Here is a 21,299-nt window from a genome sequence, read left to right on the forward strand (position 1 = left end):
GCCAAAGAATAACATCCTAACCTGTCCAATCTCTCCCTATAACACAGTCCCTTGAGTCCTGACAACATCCTTGTAAATCTCTTCTGCACTTTTTCCAGTTTAATAACATCTTTCCTATAGCAAGGCAACCAAAACTGAACACGATGCGGCCTCACCAAGTCCTGTACAACTGCAACATAACTTCCCAACTTCTATACTCAGTTCCCTAACTGATGAAGACCAGCATGCAAAAACATTCTTCACTGCCCTATCTGCCTGTGACTCCACCTTTAGAAAACCGTCCTGAACTCCAAGGTCCCTCTATTCCATGATATTCCCTAAGTTCCTACCATTCACCGTGAAAGTCCTACCTTGATTTGACTTTCCAAAATGCAACACCTCACACTTATCTGTATGAAACTCCATTTGCTATTTCTCGGCCCACTTCCCCAGCTGATCAGGATCCTGCTGTAATTTTTGGTAACCTTCCTCACTGTCAATACCACCTACTTTAGTCATGATGTAGAGATGCCGGCATTGGATTGGGGTGAGCACAGTAAGAAGTCTTACAACACCAGGTTAAAGTCTAACAGGTTTGTTTCGAATCACTAGGTTTCGGAGCGCTGCTCCATCCTCAGGTGAATGAAGAGGTGGGTTCCAGAAACATATATATAGACAAAGTCAAAGATGCAATACGATACTTTGAATGCAAGACTTTGCAGGTAATTAAGTCTACGGGTCCAGGCGTAGCAACTGGAGAGAGGGATAATCACAGGTTAAAGAGGTGTGAATTGTCTCAAGCCAGGACAGTTGGTAGGATTTCGCAAGCCCAGGCCAGATGGTGGGGGGGGGGGGGGGGGGGGGGTGAATGTAATGCGACATGAATCCAAGGTCCCAGTTGAGGCCGTACTCATGTGTGCGAAACTTGGCTATAAGTTCCTGCTCGGCGATTCTGCGTTGATGCGCGTCCTGAAGGCCGCCTTGGAGAACGCTTACCCGAAGATCAGAGGCTGAATGCCCTTGACTGCTGAAGTGTTCCCCTACTGGAAGGGAACATTCCTGCCTGGCGATTGTCGCGCAATGTCCGTTCATCCGTTGTCACAGAGTCTGCATGGTCTCGCCAATGTACCACGCTTCGGGACATCCTTTCCTGCAGCGTATGAGGTAGACAACATTGGCCGAGTCGCACGAGTATATAACACGTACCTGGTGGGTGGTGTTTTCATGTGTAATCGTGGTGCCCATGCCGATGATCTGACACTCTTGCAGAGATTGCCATGGCAGGGTTGTGTGGTGTTGTGGTCGCTGTTCTGAAGGCTGAGTAGTTTGCTGCAAACAATGTTTTGTTTGAGGTTGCGCGGTTGTTTGAAGGCAAGTAGTGGGGTGACCTTGGCAAGATGTTCGTCTTCATCGATGATGTGTTGAAGGCTGCAAAGAAGATGTGTTTCTCTGCTCCGGGGAAGTACTGGATGACGAAGGGCACTCTGTCAGTTGTGTCCCGTGTTTGTCTTCTGAGGAGGTCGGTGCGGTTTTTTGCTGTGGCGTGTTAGAACTGCCGATCGATGAGTCGAGCGCCATATCCCGTTTGTACGAGGGCATCTTTCAGCATCTTGTAGATGTCTGTTACGCTCCTCCTCATCTGAACAGATATTGTGTATACGGAGGGCTTGTCCATATGTGATGGCTTCTTTAATGTGTTTGGGGTGGAAGCTGGAGAAGTGGAGCAATGTGAGGTTATCCGTGGGTTTGCGGTAAAGCAAAGTGCTGAGGTGACCGTCCTTGATGGAGATGAGTGTGTCCGAGAATGCCACAAATTCTGGAGAGTAGACCATGGTGAGTCTGATGGTGTCACCATGGAAGGTTGTGACTCGTGGTGTTCCACAGGGATCTGTGCTGGGCCTCTGTTGTTTGTAGTATGGTCTGATTGGTAAGTTTGCGAATGACACCAAGGTTGTTGGAGTGGCAGAGAGCATTGAGGATTGTCAGAGGATACAGCAGGACAAAGATAGGTTGGAGACTTGGGCAGAGAAATGGCAAATGGAATTTAATCCAGACAAATGAAATGAAATGAATGAATGAAAATGAATGAAATGAAATGAAAATCGCTTATTCTCACAAGTAGACTTCAAATTAAGTTACTGTGAAAAGCCCCTAGTCGCCACATTCCGTCGCCTGTTCGGGGAGGCTGTTACAGGAAATGTGAGGTAATGCATTTTGGTAGGTCTAACATAGAGGGGAATCTGCCACTCCACCAACCTCGGTGTCATCCGCAAACTTACTAATCAGACCAGCCACATTTTCCTCCAAATCGTTTATGTATACTACAAACAATGGAGGCCCCAGCACAGATCCCTGTGGAACACCACTAGTCACATAGAGGGGAACTATACCGTAAATGGCAAAACTCTTAGGAATATAGAAAGCCAGAGAGATCTGTACGTGCAGATCCACAGATCTTTGATAGAGGCAACACATATAGACAAGGTAGTCAATAAAGCATACGGAACGCTTGCTTTCATTGGGCGGGGCATCGAGTATAAAAACTGGCAAGTCATGGTACCATTGTTTAGTTGGTAAGGCCGGACTTGGAATATTGCGCAAAGTCTGGTCGTCACACCACCAGAAGAATGTGGAGGCTTTGGAGAGGGTGCAGAGGAGGATTACAAGGCTGTTGCCTGGTCTGGAGGGTGTTAGCTATGCGGAGAGGCTGAATAGGCCCAGACTGTTTTCATTAGAACGACAGAGGTTGAGGGGTGACCTGATAGAGCTCTACAGGATTATGAGGGGCATGGATAGAGTGGATGGGCAGGCACTCTTTCCCAGGGTGCAGGGGTGAGTCACTAGGGGGCATAGGCTTAAGGTCCATGGGGCAAAGTTTAGAGGAGATGTGCGAGGCAGGTTTTTTACACAGAGGGTGATGAGTGTCTGAACGCGTTGCCAGGACAGGTTGTGGAAGCAGATATCTTAATGGTGTTCAAAGGGGATCTTAACAAATACATCGATAGGATAGGTTTAGAGGGATACGGCACAAGGAAGTGCTGAGGGTTTTGACCAAGGTTGATATCATGACCGGTACAGGCTTGGAGGGCCGAAGGGCCTGTTCATGTGCTGTATTGTTCTTTGTTCTCTCACAACTCGATTGTCAACTAATCTTTTCTCATTGAACAATACCCTGTCCAAGTTCGTTCCTCAACAATGGGACTTGTTGCTTCAAGTTTTTAGGTGTCCAGATTACCAACAACTTGTCATGGTCTCCCCATGCCGACACTATAGTTAAGAAAGCCCACCAACGACTCTACTTTCTCAGAAGACTAAGGAAATTTGTCATATCAGCTACGACTCTCACCAACTTTTACAGCTGCACCATTGAAAGCATTCTTTCTGGTTGTATCACAGTTTGGTATGGTTCCTGCTCTGCCCAAGACTGCAGGAAACTACAAAAGGTCATGAATGTGGCCCAGTCCATCACGCAAACCAGCCTCCTATCCATTGGCTCTGTCTATAATTCCCGCTGCCTCAGAAAGGCAACCAGCATAATTAAGGACCCCATGCACCCCGGACATACTCCCTTCCACCTCCTTCCGTCAGGAAAAAGATACAAAAGTTTGAGGTCACGTACCAACCGATTCAAGAACAGCTTCTTCCCTGCTGCCATCAGACTTTTGAATGGACATATCTCGTATTAAGTTGATCTTTTCTCTACATCCTAGTTATGACTGTAACATTACATTCTGTGGTCACTCCTTACTTCCCTATGTACGGGATGCGTGTCTGAATTGTATGCAAGAAACAACACTTTTCACTGTATACTAACACTTGTGAAAATAATAAATCAAATCAAAAATCAAATCAAATCAAATCAATGTATTGGTCCTGAAAACCATCCCGAATACACTTCAGAAATTCCTCCTCCATTGCACTGTGACTAATTTGACTCAAAGAACATTACCGCACAGAAACAAGCCCTTCAGCTCTCCATGTCTGCGTCAATCATGCTGCCTGTCTAAAGTAAAACCTCTGCGCTTACAGTGTCCCAATCCCTCTATTCCCATCCTATTCATGTATTCATTAAGATACCTCTGAAATGTCAATATCGCATCTGCTTCCACAACCTCCCTCGGCAGCACATTCCAGGCACTCAACACTCTCTGTGTAAAAAGCCTGCCTCGCACAACTCCTCAAAACTTTCACCCTTGCACCTTAAACCTATGCCCCCTAGTAATTGATTTTTCCACCCTGTGAAAAAGCATCTGACTATCCACTCATAATTTTGTAAACCTCTGTCAGGTCACCCCTCAACCTCCATCCTTCCAGTGAAAACAATCCGAGTTTATCCAACCTCATAGTTAAAACCCTCCAGATCAGATAACATCCTGGTAAACCTCTTCTCTACATTCCTCAAAGCATCCACATCCTTCTGCCCGTGTGGTGACTAGAATTGCACGTAATATTCTAAATGTGGCCGAAGGTTCTCATTAGCTGCAGGAAGGCTTGCCAATTTTTATACTCAGTGCCCCAACCAATGAAGCCAAACATGCTGTATGCCTTCTTGACTGCCTTATCCACCTGCATTGCCACTTTCAGAGGTCTGTGGACCTGTACTCCCAGATCTCTCTGTCAACATTCCTAAGAGTTCTGCCATTTATTTCCAAAATGCATTACATCCCATGTGTCCAGATTAAATTCTATCTGCTATTTCTCTGCCCAATTCTCCAACCGATCTAGATCCTGCATTATCCTGACAATCCACTTCACTATCCACAACTCCACCAACCTTTGTGTCGTCTGAAAACTTACCAATCAGATCAACCACATTTTCCTCAAGATCATTTATATACTACGAACATCAAAGATCCCAGCGGACCACTAGTCACAGCCTTCCATTCAGAAAAGCATCCTCCCATCGCTACCTTCTGTCTTCTATGTCCGAGTCAGTTCTGTATCCACATTGCCAGCTCACCTCTGATCCTGTGTGACTTCACATTTTGTACAGTCTTCCATGAGGGATCCTGTCACAGGCTTTAGTGAAGTCCATGTAGACAACATCCACTGCCCTTCCTGCATCAATCATCTTCGACATTTCCTCAAAAAACTCGATCAAGTTAGTGAGACATGACCTCCCCTTCACAAAACCATGCTGCTTATCGTTAACAAGTCCATTTCTTTCCAAATGTGAGTAAATCCTGTACTTTTCCTATAATTTTCTGACCACTGAAGTAAGGCTCATCGGCCTATAATTTCCTGGATTATCCCTTCATCTCTTCTTAAATAAAGGAACAACATTGGCTATTCTCCAGTCTTCTGGGACCTCACCTGCAGCACATGATACAAAGATTTCTGTCAGGCCTCAACAATTTCCTCTCTTACCTCCCTCAGTGTTCTAGGGTAGGTCCCATCAGGCCCTGGGGACCTATCTACTTTAATGTTTATTAAGATGCCCAACACCTCCTCCTTTTTGAGTGCCAGGGTCCCAGGTCCGATTCCCGCTTGGGTCACTGTCTGTGCGGAGTCTGCATGTTCTTCCCGTGTCTGCATGGGTTTCCTCCGGGTGCTCCAGTTTCCTCCCATCAGTTCCGAAAGACGTGCTTGTTAGAGGAATTGGACATTCTGAATTCTCCCTCCGTGTACCTGACCAGGTGCCTTATTTAGTACCTGACCCATTTCCCTTGGGAAATGGGTCAGGTACTTTGATCCCCTGGCCGGGCAAATTCCCCAATATCAGGTCTAGTACGGCCCCTTCCATAGTTGGTCTATCAACATATTGATTCAAGAAACCCTCCTGGATGCTCCTTACAAATTCTGCTCCATCCAAGCATCTCGCACTAAGTGAGTCCCATCAATATAGTGGAAGTTAAAATCACCCACCACAACAGCCCTGTTGTTTTTCCATCTTTCCAAAATCTGTCTACTTATCTGCTCCTCTATCTCCTGATAGCTGTTAGCTGATAACTATGATAAAGCCCTAACGTTGTGATTGCACCCTTCCTATTCCTGAGCTCGCCCCATATTTCCTCGCTAAATGAGCCCTCCGAGGTGTCCTCCCTCAGTACAGCTGCGATATTCTCCTTAACCAGTAATACAATTTCTCCACCCCTGTTACATCCCCCTCTAACCCCCCTGAAGCATCTAAATCCTGGAATGTTTAGCTGCCAATTCTGTCCCTCCCTCAACCAAGTCCCTGGGCGGGATTCTCCGATCACCCGCCAGGTCGGAGAATCGGCGAGGGGCGGCGTGAATCCTGCCGCGCCGGCTGCCGAATTCTCCGGTGCCGGGGTTTTGGCGGGGGCGTGAATCGCGGCGCGCCGGTTGGCAGCTGCTGGTAGTGGCCCTCTCGGCGATTCTCCGGCCTGCAATGGGCTGAGTGGCTGCCCGTTTTTGGCGGGTCCCGCCGGCGTAAATCTCAACAGGTCTTTACCGGCAGGACCTGGCTCCATGGGTGGCCTGTGCCGTGGGGGCACTCCGCTATCAACCTCCGCCATGGCCGGTGTGGCATAGAACCCCCCTGCACATGCGCTGGGATGACGCCAGCACACGCTGGCGCTCACGCGCATGCACCAACTCGCGCCGGCCGGCGGAGGCCCTTCGGCGCCGGTTGGCGTGGCGCCAAGCCCTTCCGCGCTGGCTGGTGCAGCACCAAACACTCCGGCGCCGGCCTAGCCCCTGAAGGTGCAGAGGATTTTGCACCTTCGGGGCGGCCCGACGCCAGAGTGGTTCTCGCAACTCCTCGGTGCCGGAGTGGCCCGCCCCGCCGGTTCGCGGAGAATCCCGCCCTCTGTATTTTCAACAAAATCATTATTCCAAGTACTAATCCAAGCTCTGAGTTCAGCTGCCTCATGTTGAAACAAATGCACTTCAGACCACTATGTCGCTCTGTTCAGGAACGTCTCCCTGCCTGCTCTTCCTCTAAGTCTCACTGGCCTCAGTCTCTAGTTCTCCCCCAGTTACTTCACTTGCTGACCTACTGCTCTGATTCCTACACCCTGCCACACTAATTTAAACCATCCCTGCCCCAGAGTAGATCCCTATGACCTAAATATCTGAAACCCTCCCTCCTACACCAGCTCTTTAGCCACCTGTTAACTGTACTATCTTCCTATTAATAGCATTACTGGCATGTGGCAGAGGCAGTATTCCCAAGATTATAACCCTTTAGGTCCTGTTTTTTAACTTCCAAACTCCCTGAATGCCCCCCTTTAGGACTTTGTCATTCTTCAGTAGTACGAATGTGTGCCACCACTTCTGGCTGTTCTCCCTTCCCCTTCAGAAAGCCCCATGCCCGTTCATCCTTGACCCTGGCACCAGGGAGGCAACATACCATCCTGGAATCTCTTTCAATGTCACAGAAGCGCTTATCTATGCCCCTGTCTTTAGAGTCCCCTATAACTACTGCTCGTCTGCGCTTTGACCCTCGCTACTGAACAACAAAGCCAGCCATGGTGCCCCTGCTCTGGCTGCTGCTGTTGTTTTCCCCTAATCGGCCACCCCCCTAAATGCACCAACTTTTATACGCTACCCAGCCTTAGAGGGAAATTGAAGAGACATTTATTACACAGAGATGGACATATTTTGGTCCTTCAGGGAATCGGGGGATATGGGGGGAGTTGAAGCCCAAAATCAGCCATGATCATATTGAATGGTAGAGCAGACTGAACAAGCTGTCTGGTTTCAAAGAACAATACAGCACAGGAACAGGCCCTTCGGCCATCCAAGCCTGCTTGACAATGGTATCTGCGTAAACTAAAACCTTATGCATTTACGGAGTCCGTATCCTTCCATTATCACCATATTTATATATTTGTCTCGATGTCCCTTAAATGCCGCTATCGTACTTGCTCCCACCACCTCCCAGGCAGCACGCTCCATATATTTACCACCCTCAGTGTAAAAAACTTGCCAAGCACATCTGTTCTAAACTTTTCCCCCCGCACTTTGAACCTATGTCCCCTAGTACTTGACTCTCTTACCCTAGGAAAGAGCATCCGACTATCCACTCTGCCCATGTCACTCATAATCATGTAGACCTCTATCAGGTCACCTCTCAATCCCCGTCGTTCCAGTGAGAACAGACTGAGTTCATTTAACCTCTCCTCATAGCCATACCAGGCAAAATTCTAGTAAACCACTTCTGTACCCTCTCCAAAGAATCCACATCCTTAGTATGGTAGTATGGCGACCACAATTGTACACAATTGTACACAATATTCCAAATGAGGCCTAAATAAGGTACTGTGCAGCTGCAACATGACTTGCCAATTTTTATATTCAATGCCCTGACCGATGAAGGCCAGTATGTCGTATGCCTTCTTGATCACCATATCCACATGCATTGCCACTTGTAATGATCAGTGGACATGCACACCCAAATCTCTCTGCCTGTCAATATTCGCAAGAGTACTATCATTTACTGTGTATTCCTACATCATTGGACCTTCCAAAGTGCATTACCTCATACTTTACTGGATTAAACTCCATCTGCCATTTGTCCACTCAAGACTCCAACCAGTTTATATCTTGCTGTATCCTCTGACAATTCTCTTTACTATCCGCAACACCAGCAATTTTTGTGTCGTCTGCGAACTTACTAATCAGACCAGCCACATTTTCTTCCAAATCATTTATATACACTACAAACAACAAAAGTCTCAGAACTGATCCCTTTGGAATGCCGCTAGTCACAGCCTTCCATTCAGAAAAGCACCCTTCTACTGCTACCCTCTGTCTTCTGTGCCCAAGCCAGTTCTGTATCCAACTTGCCAGCTCTCCTCTAATCCCATGTGACTTCACCTTTTGTGACCATGAGGTACCTTGTCAAAGGCTTTATTGAAGTCCATGTATACAACATCTACTGCCTTTCCCTCATCTATCATCTTTGTCACTTTCTCGAAAAACGCGATCAAATTAGTGAGGCACGACCTCCCCTTCACAAAACCATGCTGTCCATCACCAATAAGTCTATTTGTTTCCAAATGTGAGTAAATCCTGTCTCTAAAAATCTTTTCCAATAATTTCCCTATCCTATAATTTCCTGGATTATCCCTGCTGCCCTTCTTAAACAATGGAACAACATTGGCTACTCTTCAGTCCTCTGGAACTTCACCTGCAGCCAATGAGGATACAAATATTACTGTCAAGGCCCCACCAATTTCCTCCCTTGCCTCCCTCAGTTGTCCCTCTATTCTGGTGTAGATCCCATCAGTCCCTACTTTAATGTTTTTTAAGATGCCCAACGCCTCCCCTTTATTAATATCAACATGACTCAGAATATCTACATACTCTACCCTATGCTCCTCATCCACAAAGTCCTCTTTGGTGAATAGTGAGGCAAAGTATTCATTTAGTATCTTACCCATTTCCTCTGGTTCCATACATAGATTCCCTCCAATATCCTTGAATGGACCAATCCTTTCTCTGGCTACCCTCGTGCTCTTTACATATGTATAAAATGCCTTAGGATTTTCCTTAATCCTGTTTGCCAATGACATTTCATGACCTCTTTTAGCCTTTCTAACTCCTACCTTAAGTTCCTTCCCACTTTTTTTGTATTCTTCATGGGCTTCATCTCTCCTAAGCCTTTTAGACCTTGTGAATGCTTCCTTTTTCTTTTTGACAAGATTCATAATATCCCTCATTAGTCAGGGTTCCCTCTACTTGCCACCCTTATCTTTTGTCCTCACAGGTACATGCCAGTCCTGAATTCTAATCAACTGACATTTGAAAACCTTCCACATGCCAGATGTTGAGTTTCCCTCAAACAGCCTCGCCCAGTCAACACTCTCCAGATCCTGCCTAATGCTGTTGTAATTAGCTTTCCCCCCGCCTAACACCTTCACCTGAGGACCACTCTTGTCCTTATCCATAAGCAGCTTAAAACTTACAGAATATAATCGTTATTCCCAAAATGATCTCCTATTGAAACTTTGATCACTTGGCTGGGCTCATTCCCCAGCACCAGGTCTAATAAGGCCCCTTCCCGAGTTGGGCTATTTACATATTGTTTCAAGAAACCCTCCTGGATGCTCCTTCCAAATTCTTCTCCATTCATGCCTCTATCAGCAAGTGTGTCCCAGTCAATTTAGGGAAAGTTAAAATCACCCACTACAACAACCCTATTGTTTATGCATCTTTCCAAGATCTGTCTGCATATCTGCTCCTCTATCTCCCACTGGCTGTTAGGAGGTCTGTAGTCAACCCCAACATTGTGACAGCACCCTTCCTATTCCTGAGCTCTACCCATATCGCCTTCTGCCTGAACTCTCCAAGGTGTCCTCCCTCAGCACACCTGTGATATTCTCCTTAACAAAATGCAACTGCCACCTCTTTTGCATCTCCCTCTATCCTGTGTGAAGGATCTAAATCCTGGAATGTTTAGTTGCTAATCCCTCTTTCAACCAAGTTTCAATAATAGCAACAACATAATTCCACATACTAATCCAAGCCCTCAGTTCATCTGTCTTACCTGAAATACTCCTCGCATTGAAACCAATGCACTTCAGCCCACTAGCCCCGCTGCGCTGAACAACCACTCCCTGCCTGCTCTTCCTCTTAATCTTACTGGCCTTCATCTGTAGCTCTCCCGTAGTTATTTCTGACCTACTGCTCTGGTTCCCACCCCCCTGCCATTCCTCCTTATACAGAGGATGATTGGGGTCAGGAACACTGCCTTGGAAGAGTATAGAGGCAAAGTCCTCATAACATTTAAAAAGTACTTGCACATGTATGTAAAATGCTGTAACATACCAAGAGTCGGAAGTTAATCAGGTTGAATAACTTTTATTCAACTGACATACATGCAAGACTGAATGGCTTCCTTCTATGGTATAAATGTCTGTGTGATTCAATAAAGTGTCTTAAGTCTGGTGAGTACACTTAGAAAGTCTGGATTCAATGTCTCGTACCTCTGTCACCTGGTCTGCCTTGATCAGCAGGTGTTCCTGGGAATCCTGGTGGACCCGGAGGCCCGGTTTCTCCTACTTCTCCATTAGTACCTGGTGACCCAGGTGACCCGGGTGGCCCAGCAACAGCCCGATTGGAGTAGTAACCATTGGGGATCTGGTTTATCAATGAGTTCACTCTCCTCATATGATCTGCAAAATTAAAAGACAAAATTTAACAATATCTCACCCAGCAGCTGATTTCTGAATCAGATTTTGTTTTCTGCCACAATTCATGATTCTGACCATCTCCAAGCGAAATGTCGTGACATGGTACATGGAGGGTACAATTATCAATCTGATGTCTTGGCCGGAATTCTCTGCCGTTGGGATTCTCTTTTCCTGTGTCATCCACCCCCCGCCCCCGGCCACCTGGTTTCCCGGCAGTGTGGGGTGGCTTCACTGGGAAATCCATTGACAAACAGCTGGGAGACCAGAGAATCCCGCCTATGTTCTTGGCAAACACTGACAGCATCAAATAATGTATTTATTCCAATTTACTGCTTAAAAAATAAACATGCACCATTCATTGACTGTGCAGGAAAAACAACAGAATGAGGGTGGGAATCTCTGGTAGGCGACGCCGAAATTGAGATGTGCGATTGGTCAGAGAATGGCTTCTGATGCCAAAATCACGGCAGCTGCCGATTTGACGCCAAATTGCAATGCTCCGTCACCTCGAAAATGGCGTCAATGCATTTCACTCTGCACGTACAGTAGACACTGTTTGCTTATCATTAGTGGGCCCAATCCGGTATTCTCCGGGGCCTCCGCGATTCTCCACCTCCGATGGGCCGGGTTCCCGACAGCGTAGTCACGAAAGTCCACATATTCTGCTTGGCCTCAGCACTTAGGGCGGGATTCTCCGATTGCCAACGCCGAAATCGCATTCGGTGATAGGGCAGAAAATTCCTTTTGATGCTGAAATAGGGGCGGTGCCTGTTTTCAGATGCTCCGCCCCCTCCAAAACAGCATCATTGGTGAGTACGCCGCACGGCGTTGGGATGGCCTCAGGACATCACCTGAAGGTCCTCCCCTATGCTCCGCCCCCGATGGGCCAACTTCCCGACAGAGTGGATCACTTGTGGCCTGAAGTTACGTCAACCTCGCATGGTGGCTGCAAACTGTCCAGCGCCGCCCCAGTTGGGGGGGGGAGCCGTTCCGCTGGCTGGGGGGCTTCGGCAGGGGCTGGGGACCTAGTGGGGGGAGGTCCGGGGGTGGCGAGGGGGGTTACAGGTGGGCACTATCTGGCAAGCCGGATCCGCACGCAGGCGGTGCCATGTTGTACGGCGCGACGGCTGCAGGTTGCCACCGTGCGCATGCGCGGCCATGGACCTGGCAATTCTTTGGCCGTTTCTGTCAGGAATGCCGGGGTTTTACGTGGCGCGGCTGCTAGCCCCTCACCGGGTGGAGCATCGGTGCGGGGGTGGTGCTGACCTTTTCGTTGTAAGACTGGACACATGCTCCGGACATGCTGAGCATAGTATGCAACATGATGTGAGCTTTGAGAGATTGGCAATCCTTCGCTCACATGGGGCTAATCTCGGGATAAAGCTGGTAATTGAGGCAAACACATTCCAAAATGTGCACTTTACTTAATCATCTTATCAAAAATTAGCGTATTTCCAGTGTCTGAGAAATTAAGTCATTGAATATACGGATATAAATGTCTTTTGTCCAGCTAAACAAGAGTCATTCACAAACATAAATATGTAGATGTATTTCATGTATTTATTTAATTATCTTTGTTTTTACTGTTCTTTAATTATGTAACTTCCTGCAAACATTTTCTGCAGTCAGTTCACTAGTCCTGATCTGCAGCATGTTTTTTTTTGTGTGCAGGAAGAAAAAATGACCTACATTTCTGTAACATCTTTCACAACCTCAGTATGTCCCAAAGCACTACATAGCTAATGAATGTAGTCTCAGTTTTAATAAAGGAGACCCAGTTGCCAATTCGCACACAGCTAGATCTCACAAAGCGAAAAAGGGAGAACTTTGAGCAGCATGCTCTTTTTTTGTCCCCTGCTGTGTGCTGCCAATCATTCTTGGAAGCTTAATTGTTATAGGTTCTCATTTCCTGCTTCTGATTCGAAGGACCCACAAAACACTTCAAATATTGCCAGAGGCATCGGGCTTGCCTGCATTTTGGTATGTGGGCAGCAGAACGCCAGTATAGATATGCCGTTTGAATTTGGTCCTCCCAGTCAAGTCCCTTTTGCCTACCTATCATGACAGAAGTTTACAGAATATTTTTACATATTTTTCATTTTTAACGTGTTTGTGCAGCTTTTTCCTGTCCTCTAAGAAATCTATCAATAAAATGAGATATCAAGTTTCACACAAACAAAATTTGTATTTGACCTCTCAGCTGATCATTATCTGGAGGAGAATTTACCAGTGACTCAACTTGCTGGAAAAGGCTTGGCCTGATTGCAAGAATGAAATAACTAGATTGAAAGGTGATACGTAACACCCAGATATGTGACAATATGATGTTTCAGGCAACTGACAGCAAACTTGTCGTGTGGCATGAGACGGAAGTATGAGTGCAGGCAGCTAAATTATGTGTAATGCTCCCCTGCCCACACCCGGCTCACAGATACACAAGACTACTTCAGGTAACACTGATTGATGACAAAAGTGCAGGAAACCAGGAATACCACAAACCACTTCCAGTTCTCGGCCACAAAAACCCTGTGGTTTCCTCTGGCAACTGTCAGTTGTACTCACTGTTCATCAGCTGCTCACAGACTTGTCTTGAAATTGATCTCATCATGTTCTGAGGGGCGAAGTCACCCTAGAAAGGTTAAAAAAGAAACCACATATCACTCATTCCGTTAAATCCAGATTTAAAAATCTGGCATTTAGATAGCATCTTTCACAACCTCAATATATTTCAAAGTAATTTACAGCCAAAGTAGCACTTTTGACTGAAAGTCACATTGTATTGTAGGAATATGGCATCAATTTTCACACAACAAGCCCCCACAAACAGCAATTATGTTTTGGCTAAAGGGTGAATTTTGGTCAGCAAACCAGTGAGAACCTACTGGGTTTGCTTTAATAAGTAACTTATACACCAGAGAGAAGCCACAGCTTTGCGTTATCTGAAAAATTATGACTCTCACAGTGCAGCACCCTCAGAATGGGACTGGAGTGTCAACAAAGATTATGGTCTAAGATCTCTGAGGGGCTTGAACTCACAAACTTGTTACTCAGATGTAAGTACAAAGTCAATGGTAAAGGAAACCCATCCAAGACCAATTTCATCTCGAAGAATTGAAAAGCAGTCAGATTGATCTCTTGTTCATTATAGCTTTTTGCTTGGTACTCTACAAAATTTATTATTTTTATTTTTTTGTTTGTTGCCCATCCATAATTTATCTTGAACTGAGTAACTGGTTAGGCCACCTTTTTTCAGAATGCAGATAAGAGTCAACCGCTTGTAGTCACAGTTACATGTAGACTAGGTGAAGACAACAGATTTCCGTCCCTAAAGGGCATTAGTGATGTGTTTTTGTGACAATCGACAACTGTCATCATGAGACTTTTAATTCCAGATTTTTATCTAATTCAAATTGCACAATCTGCTCAGCCCTTATTGTCCTTGAAGTGAGTGGCTTGAAAGGCCATTTCAGGAGGCAGTTAAGAGTCAATATCGGGGTCTGGAGTCACATAAAGGCCAAATCAAGTAAGACCTTAGTGAACCAGATTGGTTTGTATAAGTTATCAAGATCACCACGACTGACACTAGCTCAACCTTCCAAATTTATTAATTTAAATTCCACCAGCCGCCATGGTGGGATCTGAACCCAAGATATTTTGACCGAAGAGCATTAGCCTTTGAATTATGAGTCCAGTTACGTTACCCCTAACTGGAGAATAAAATCTCCTAACTCTCGACACTTACCCGGTCACCTTTCTCTCCCTTTGGGCCTGTTGGTCCCTATGCAAGAAAAATACAGAAATAAATTATTTGAATTGCATTATAGTTCAGAATGTTATCATTTTGGTTTTGACCTGAAAATATCCAGGGGTTCACAATGGAGGTTTACCCAGTGCCCACTACTTCCAATATAGGCAATATGCAAACTTTGTACTGCCTGTTAATTTAAATTATTGCAGGGTTTAGCCAGGTTTATGCGCATTTCGAGTAGCTACAAACCTGAGGAAGGGTTGTAAAATTGTGAAAGGCTAGCATGAGTTAAAGCTAGCATTTATTACTTACAGAAATTTTGCACCTCCTAAAGTAAAAGTACATTCTGGCCGAAGCAAGTGTTGGAATTAATTATAAAATTAATTTGATGTAAGGAACATTTAATAAATGCACAACAAAGCAGAGAGTTGGATGCAAGATTTTCTGAAGCTTCACTGAACACCTTAGTACAGGAAGTGGAAATCTATCCACAGCTGGCTATGAGGTTTTCCAAACAAACTTAGTGGTGCACTGGGACCAAATAGCCATGGTGTTCAATGCCAGTAGTGTAGACACTTGGACCTGGATGCAGAGCCAAAGGTTCATTGAACTCACAAATGGTCAAGGTGTATAAAATTTCAAATGCCATATCGCAACAGCTGCACAACTAGCCCCATACACTGGATGCAGTGCTGAAAGAAGTTCATGGATCTCACATGAATGTTTAAGTTCAAGACTACATCTTCAACTGACATATCCTACCAACTTATAAACTAGCCTCACACACTGCTGCAAACACACCATAACTCACCAACCAACAATCTCCACCAGTCATGACTCATAGCTTCACTTCAACTTTACACTCATTACTGCTGCAAGCTTCATGTCTGCGTCTCACACAGATTGCATGCACTGCTTGATATTCAACCATGGCAGCCAGATCACACCATACTCACTCACACATATTCCCTTTATCCTGTAGGACAAGATGGCACATAACTGAAGGAAGCAACATCTATTGGTGGGGGTGAGGCAAGATTGCATGTTCATTCGTCACCATTAGAATGGTCATAGCTGAGGCCGTGGCCCATGTGGGACTGAAACCATCACAATTGATTGTATCGTGACACATAACCTCCTTCATACATCTCATTTCACCCTTCTCCCACAATCTGTTCTGACATACAAGCTAAAGATGGTGTAAGTATGCTTCCCGCACTCCCTTCATCACAATCCTATATTTATGGCTTTCTTCTTTCAAATGCCCAAGAACTGCAACCTGGCCCAGCAAGAAAGACACCGATGATGAAACACCAACACTTGTTTGCACATTTGCAGATGCCACCATCCTAGAACATAGCTGACAGGCAAGATCTGAGCATGATGGGACACTGGGCACAGCTAAGATGGTATGAAGGCAGTGCAGGGTGCCATTTTACTGTAGGGTGAGGTTACACATGAATTTTGCTGTAGAGGACTTAGCTTAGGATTTTGAAGGGGTGGCGTACATAAGAAGACTGATGTATATGCATGGTGAAATGTCTGGTGCATTTCAAAGCCTGCCGGAAAGTCTGGTTAATGTCAAGAAGCATGAAGGACTCTGACATGAATGTGGCACAGGGATATGAATAGAGCATGGACCCCATCCTTTCCAGTGTGAAAATAGTGTCTAAGGCCATGCGCACATGTGGAGATTCAACTATGGTGCAGGATAAGATGGTCAATGTCTCAGTTTTAATTTTGGGACAAGCAGAAAACACTCAACACCGGAATGCCACAATGGAAGTTCAAACTGAAGTTATGCAAGGTAAGCTTGCTGGCACGGAAGCTCAGACTGCCAACATGTAAGCTTAGAGTCAAAGACGTCTGCAGCACAGTAAAGGCCCTTAGGCCCATTGTATCTGCGCTGGTCAAAAACAATCACTTAATTATTCTAATTCCATTTTCCAGCACTTGGCCCATAGCTTGCTTTGGGGGGCTGGTTTAGCTCAGTTGGACAGCTGATTTGCAATGCAGAGTGCAGCCAACAGTTCAATTCCCTTACTGTCTGAGTTTATTTATTAAGGCCCACCTTCTCTACCTTGCCTCTTGCCTGATGTGTGGTGATCCTCAAATAAAATCTCAAAAAAGGGGAAAGCAGCCAATAGTCACCTAGGACTAAGGTGATTTTACTGTATGCCTTGGCTTCACAAGTGCACATCAAAATACTTCTTCAATGTTATTAGGGTCTCTGCCTCCACCACCCTTTCAGGCAGTGAGTTCCAGATTCCCACCACCCACTGTGTGAAAAGGGTTTTCCTCACAACCCCTCTAAACCCCCTGTCGTTTACCTTAAAACTATGCTCCTTGGTCATTGATCACTCCACCAAGGGGAAACATTTCTTCCTGTCTCCTCTATCTATGCTCCTCATAACTTTATACATATCAATCATGCCCCACCTTAGTCTCCTCTGCTCTAAGAAAAACAACCACAGTCTTATCGAACCTCACTTCATAACAAAAACTCTCCAGCCCAGGCAACATCATGGCACATCTCCTCTGCACTCTATCCAGTTTTTGTTAGGGCTACAAAGAATCCAGCACTAGTTTGTAGAGTCAAACAGAAAGTAACTTTATTTACAACAATGTGTACACAGTACGAGCAGTTCATTACTGATTCCCTCGCTAGCCGGTACCACACTGGTCAGCTCTATTCATACAGCTGCTAATGATTGTTCCCCCTCCCTTATTGGGGGAGCTCATATTCTTCAAGGAACATGGAGTAACCAATTGTCCCCAATAGGATCCGGGTAGGTTATAATACCAGTGCTATCACATCCCTCCTATAATATGGATTCCAGAACTGCACACAATACTCAGCGAGGGCCTCTCCCACATTTTATACCATTCCAGCATAGACTCCCTGCTCTTAAACTCTATGCCATGGCTAATAAAGGCAAGTAAAACATATCCCTTCTTAATCACTTTATCCACCTGCCCTGCTACCTTAAGGGACTGATCCTCAGTGCTTCCCAGGGTCCTGTCGATCATCGTGTATTCCCTTGCCTTGTTTGTCCTGCCCAAGTGCATCACCTCACACTTATCCGGATTGAATTTCATTTGCCACTGATCTGACCAGCCTATCTATATCCTCCTGTAATCTAAAGCTATCCTCACAATTGGATACTCCACCAATTTTCGTATCATCCGCGAACTTACTGATCAACCTTCCTATATTCAAGTCTAAATCATTTATATAAACTACAAACAGCAAGAGCCCCAACAAGGATCTCTGTGGGACCCCACTAGACACAAGCATCCAGTCAGGAAAACACCCCCCGACCTTTGCCCTGTGCTTCCTGCCACTCAGTCAATTCTGGATCCAATTTACCAAATTTCCTTGGATCCCATGGGCTTTGGCCTTTGCAATCAGTCTCCCAGCCTTGCTGAAGTCCAAGTAGACTACATCAAATGCATTTTCCTCATCTGCATACTTGGTCATCTCTTCAAAACATTCAAGTTGGTCAGACATGAGCTTCCCTTAACAAAACTATGCTGACTCTTGTTGATTAATCTCTGTCTCTCCAAATGCAGATGAATTCTGTCTCTCAAAATTGCTTCCAATAGTTTCCCCACCACTGAGGTTCGACTGACTGCCACTAGTTTCCTGGTTTATCCTTTCCTCCCTTCTTAAATAATGGTATCACATTGGCTAACCTCCTGTCTCCTGGCACCTCTCTTGAGGCCAGAGAGAAAATTTATTGCCAGAGCCCTGCTATTTCCTCTGTTGATTCACTTAACAGCCTGAGGTACATTTCATCTGGACGTCGAGATTTATCTACTTTTAAGCCTGCCAGATCACTTGGAACCAACTCACGATCGATGTTAATTTCTTTAATTTTATCACAGTCCTTCTCCATGATTTCTATACCCACACTGTCCTTCTGACGAGTGAACACTGACACAAAGCATTAATTTCGAACCCGACCGATGTCCTCCGGCTCCACATTCAAATTACCACTGTGGTCTTTAATGGGCCCTACTTTTTCCCTAGTTATTCTTTTATCCTTAATGTACTTGTAAAACAACTTAGGAATTACCTTTATTTTACCTGCCAATTTCCTTTCATGTCCCCTTTTTGCTCTCCTAATTTCCTTTTTAATTTCTCTCTTGCACATTCTATACGCATCTAGGGCTTCTGCTGTTTTTTACCTTGATATCTGCCATAAGCCCTCCTTTTCCTCATTATCCAATGCTGTATATCCCACGATATCTAAGATTCACTTTGTTGGTCCCACCCTTTTTCTTTATTGGAACAAGTTGATCCTGTACTCTACCTATTCCCTTCTTAAATATAGAACATAGAACAGTGCAGCACAGAACAGTCCCTTCGGCCCTCGATGTTGTGCCGAGCATTGTCCAAAACCAAAATCAAGCTATCCCACTCCCTGTCATTCTGGTGTGCTCCATATGCCTATCCAATAACCGCTTGAAAGTTCTTAAAGTATCCAACTCCACTATAACAGCAGGCAATCCATTCCACACCCTAACCACTCTCTGAGTAAAGAACCTACCTCGGACATCCCTCCTATATCTCCCACCCTGAATCTTATAGTTATGCCCCCTTGTAACAGCTACATCCACCTGAGGAAATAGTCTCTGAACGTCCACTCTATCTATCCCCCTCATTATCTTATAAACCTCTAGTAAGTCGCCTCTCATCCTCCTCCGCTCCAAAGAGAAAAGCCCTAGCTCCCTCAACCTTTCCTCATAAGACCTATTTACCAGGCAGCATCCTGGTAAATCTCCTTTGCACCCTTTCCAATGCTTCCACATCCTTCCCATAATGAGGTGACCAGAACTGCACACAATATTCCAAATGTGGTCTCACCAGGGTCATGTATAGTTGCAGCATAACCCCACGGCTCTTAAACTCAAGCCCCCTGTTAACAAACGCTAACACACTATAAGCCTTCTTCACGGCTCTATCCACTTGAGTGGCAACCTTCAGAGATCTGTGGACATGAACCCCAAGATCTCTCTGTTCCTCCACATTCCTCAGAACCCTGTCGTTGACCCTGTAATCCGCATTCAAATTTTTTCTACCAAGATGAATCACCTCGCACTTATCAGGGTTAAACTCCATCTGTCATTTTTCGGCCCAGCTCTGCATCCTATCAATGTCTCTTTGCAGCCTACAACAGCCCTCCACCTCATCCACTACTCCACCAATCTTGGTGTCATCAGCAAATTTACTGACCCACCTTTCAGCCCCCTCCTCCAAGTCATTGATAAAAATCACAAATAGCAGAGGACCCAGCACTGATCCCTGTGGTACACCGCTGGTAACTGGTCTCCAGTCTGAAAATTTTCCATCCACCACCACCCTCTGTCTTCTATGTGATAGCCAATTACTTATCCAATTGGCCAAATTTCCCTCTCTCCCACACCTCCTTACTTTCTTCATGAGCCGACCATGGGGAACCTTATCAAATGCCTTACTAAAATCCATGTATACAACATCAACTGCTCTACCTTCATCGACACATTTAGTTACCTCCTCAAAGAATTCAATCAAATTTGTGAGGCAAATACCCTTCACGAATCTGTGTTGACTATCCCGGATTAAGCTGCTTCTTTCCAAATGGTCATAAATCTTATCCTTCAGGACCTTTTCCATTATCTTCCCGACCACCGAAGTAAGACTAACTGGCCTATAATTACAAGGGTCATTCCTATTCCCTTTCTTGAACAGAGGAACAACATTCGCCACTCTCCAGTCCTCTGGCACTATCCCCGTGGACAGCGAGGACCCAAAGATCAAAGCCAAAGGCTCTGCAATCTCATCCCTTGCCTCCCAAAGAATCCTTGGGTATATCCCATCTGGCCCAGGGGACTTGTCGACCCTCAGGAATATGTCCAACTGTTCTGTCACAGATTTACCTAAACGTGTCTGTTCCCAGTCCACTCTAGCCAAATCATATGGTCCAGAATTCTCCTTGCGTTGGGATCCTCTGTTCCCACTGGCAGCGCAACCCTGCCCACAAATATCCCAGCGGTGTGGTTCAACTTCAATGGGAAATCACATTGACAAGTGGGAGAAGAAGAGAGAACCCCGTTGCTAGGGAATGGCACACTGCCAAGAAACATATGGCCGGGGAACCAGACAATTCAGCCCCTGAACTTATTAAAATCGGGCCTTTCCCCAGTTTAGAATTTTGACTTTAGGCCCACCTTTGTCCTTTTCCATAATAATCTTGAATCCGTTAGAGTCATGATTGCTGTCTACAAAATGCCCCCCCCATTGGTAATTCAAACACTTGCCCGACTTTGTTCCCTAAAATTGGATGGGTGAGTAAATTTGCAGATGACACTAAAGTCGGTGGAGTTGTGGACAGTGCGGAAGGATGTTACAAGTTACAGAGGGACATAGATAAGCTGCAGCGCTGGGCTGAGAGGTGGCAAATGGAGTTTAATGCAGAAAAGTGTGA

The 21,299-nt window shown here is 45.5% G+C and overlaps 1 protein-coding gene across 5 annotated transcripts in view; it reads right to left on the reverse strand.

Annotated features, from left to right (window-relative positions):
• LOC140428040 (collagen alpha-1(XII) chain-like) overlaps positions 1-21,299 on the reverse strand; it is a 462,913-nt gene that overhangs the window by 19,842 nt on the left and 421,772 nt on the right. For all 5 annotated transcript variants that reach the window (XM_072514040.1, XM_072514030.1, XM_072514048.1 and 2 more), the window contains 3 exons: positions 14,824-14,859; positions 13,644-13,710; positions 10,875-11,063 (listed from right to left, as the gene is read on the reverse strand). In XM_072514040.1, coding sequence (XP_072370141.1) covers positions 10,875-11,063; positions 13,644-13,710; positions 14,824-14,859 — 292 coding nt within the window. The remainder of the gene's footprint in view (positions 1-10,874; positions 11,064-13,643; positions 13,711-14,823; positions 14,860-21,299) is intronic.

This window comes from Scyliorhinus torazame, chromosome 1 (assembly GCF_047496885.1).
Source record: "Scyliorhinus torazame isolate Kashiwa2021f chromosome 1, sScyTor2.1, whole genome shotgun sequence".
NCBI classification, from domain to species: Eukaryota; Metazoa; Chordata; class Chondrichthyes; order Carcharhiniformes; family Scyliorhinidae; genus Scyliorhinus; species Scyliorhinus torazame.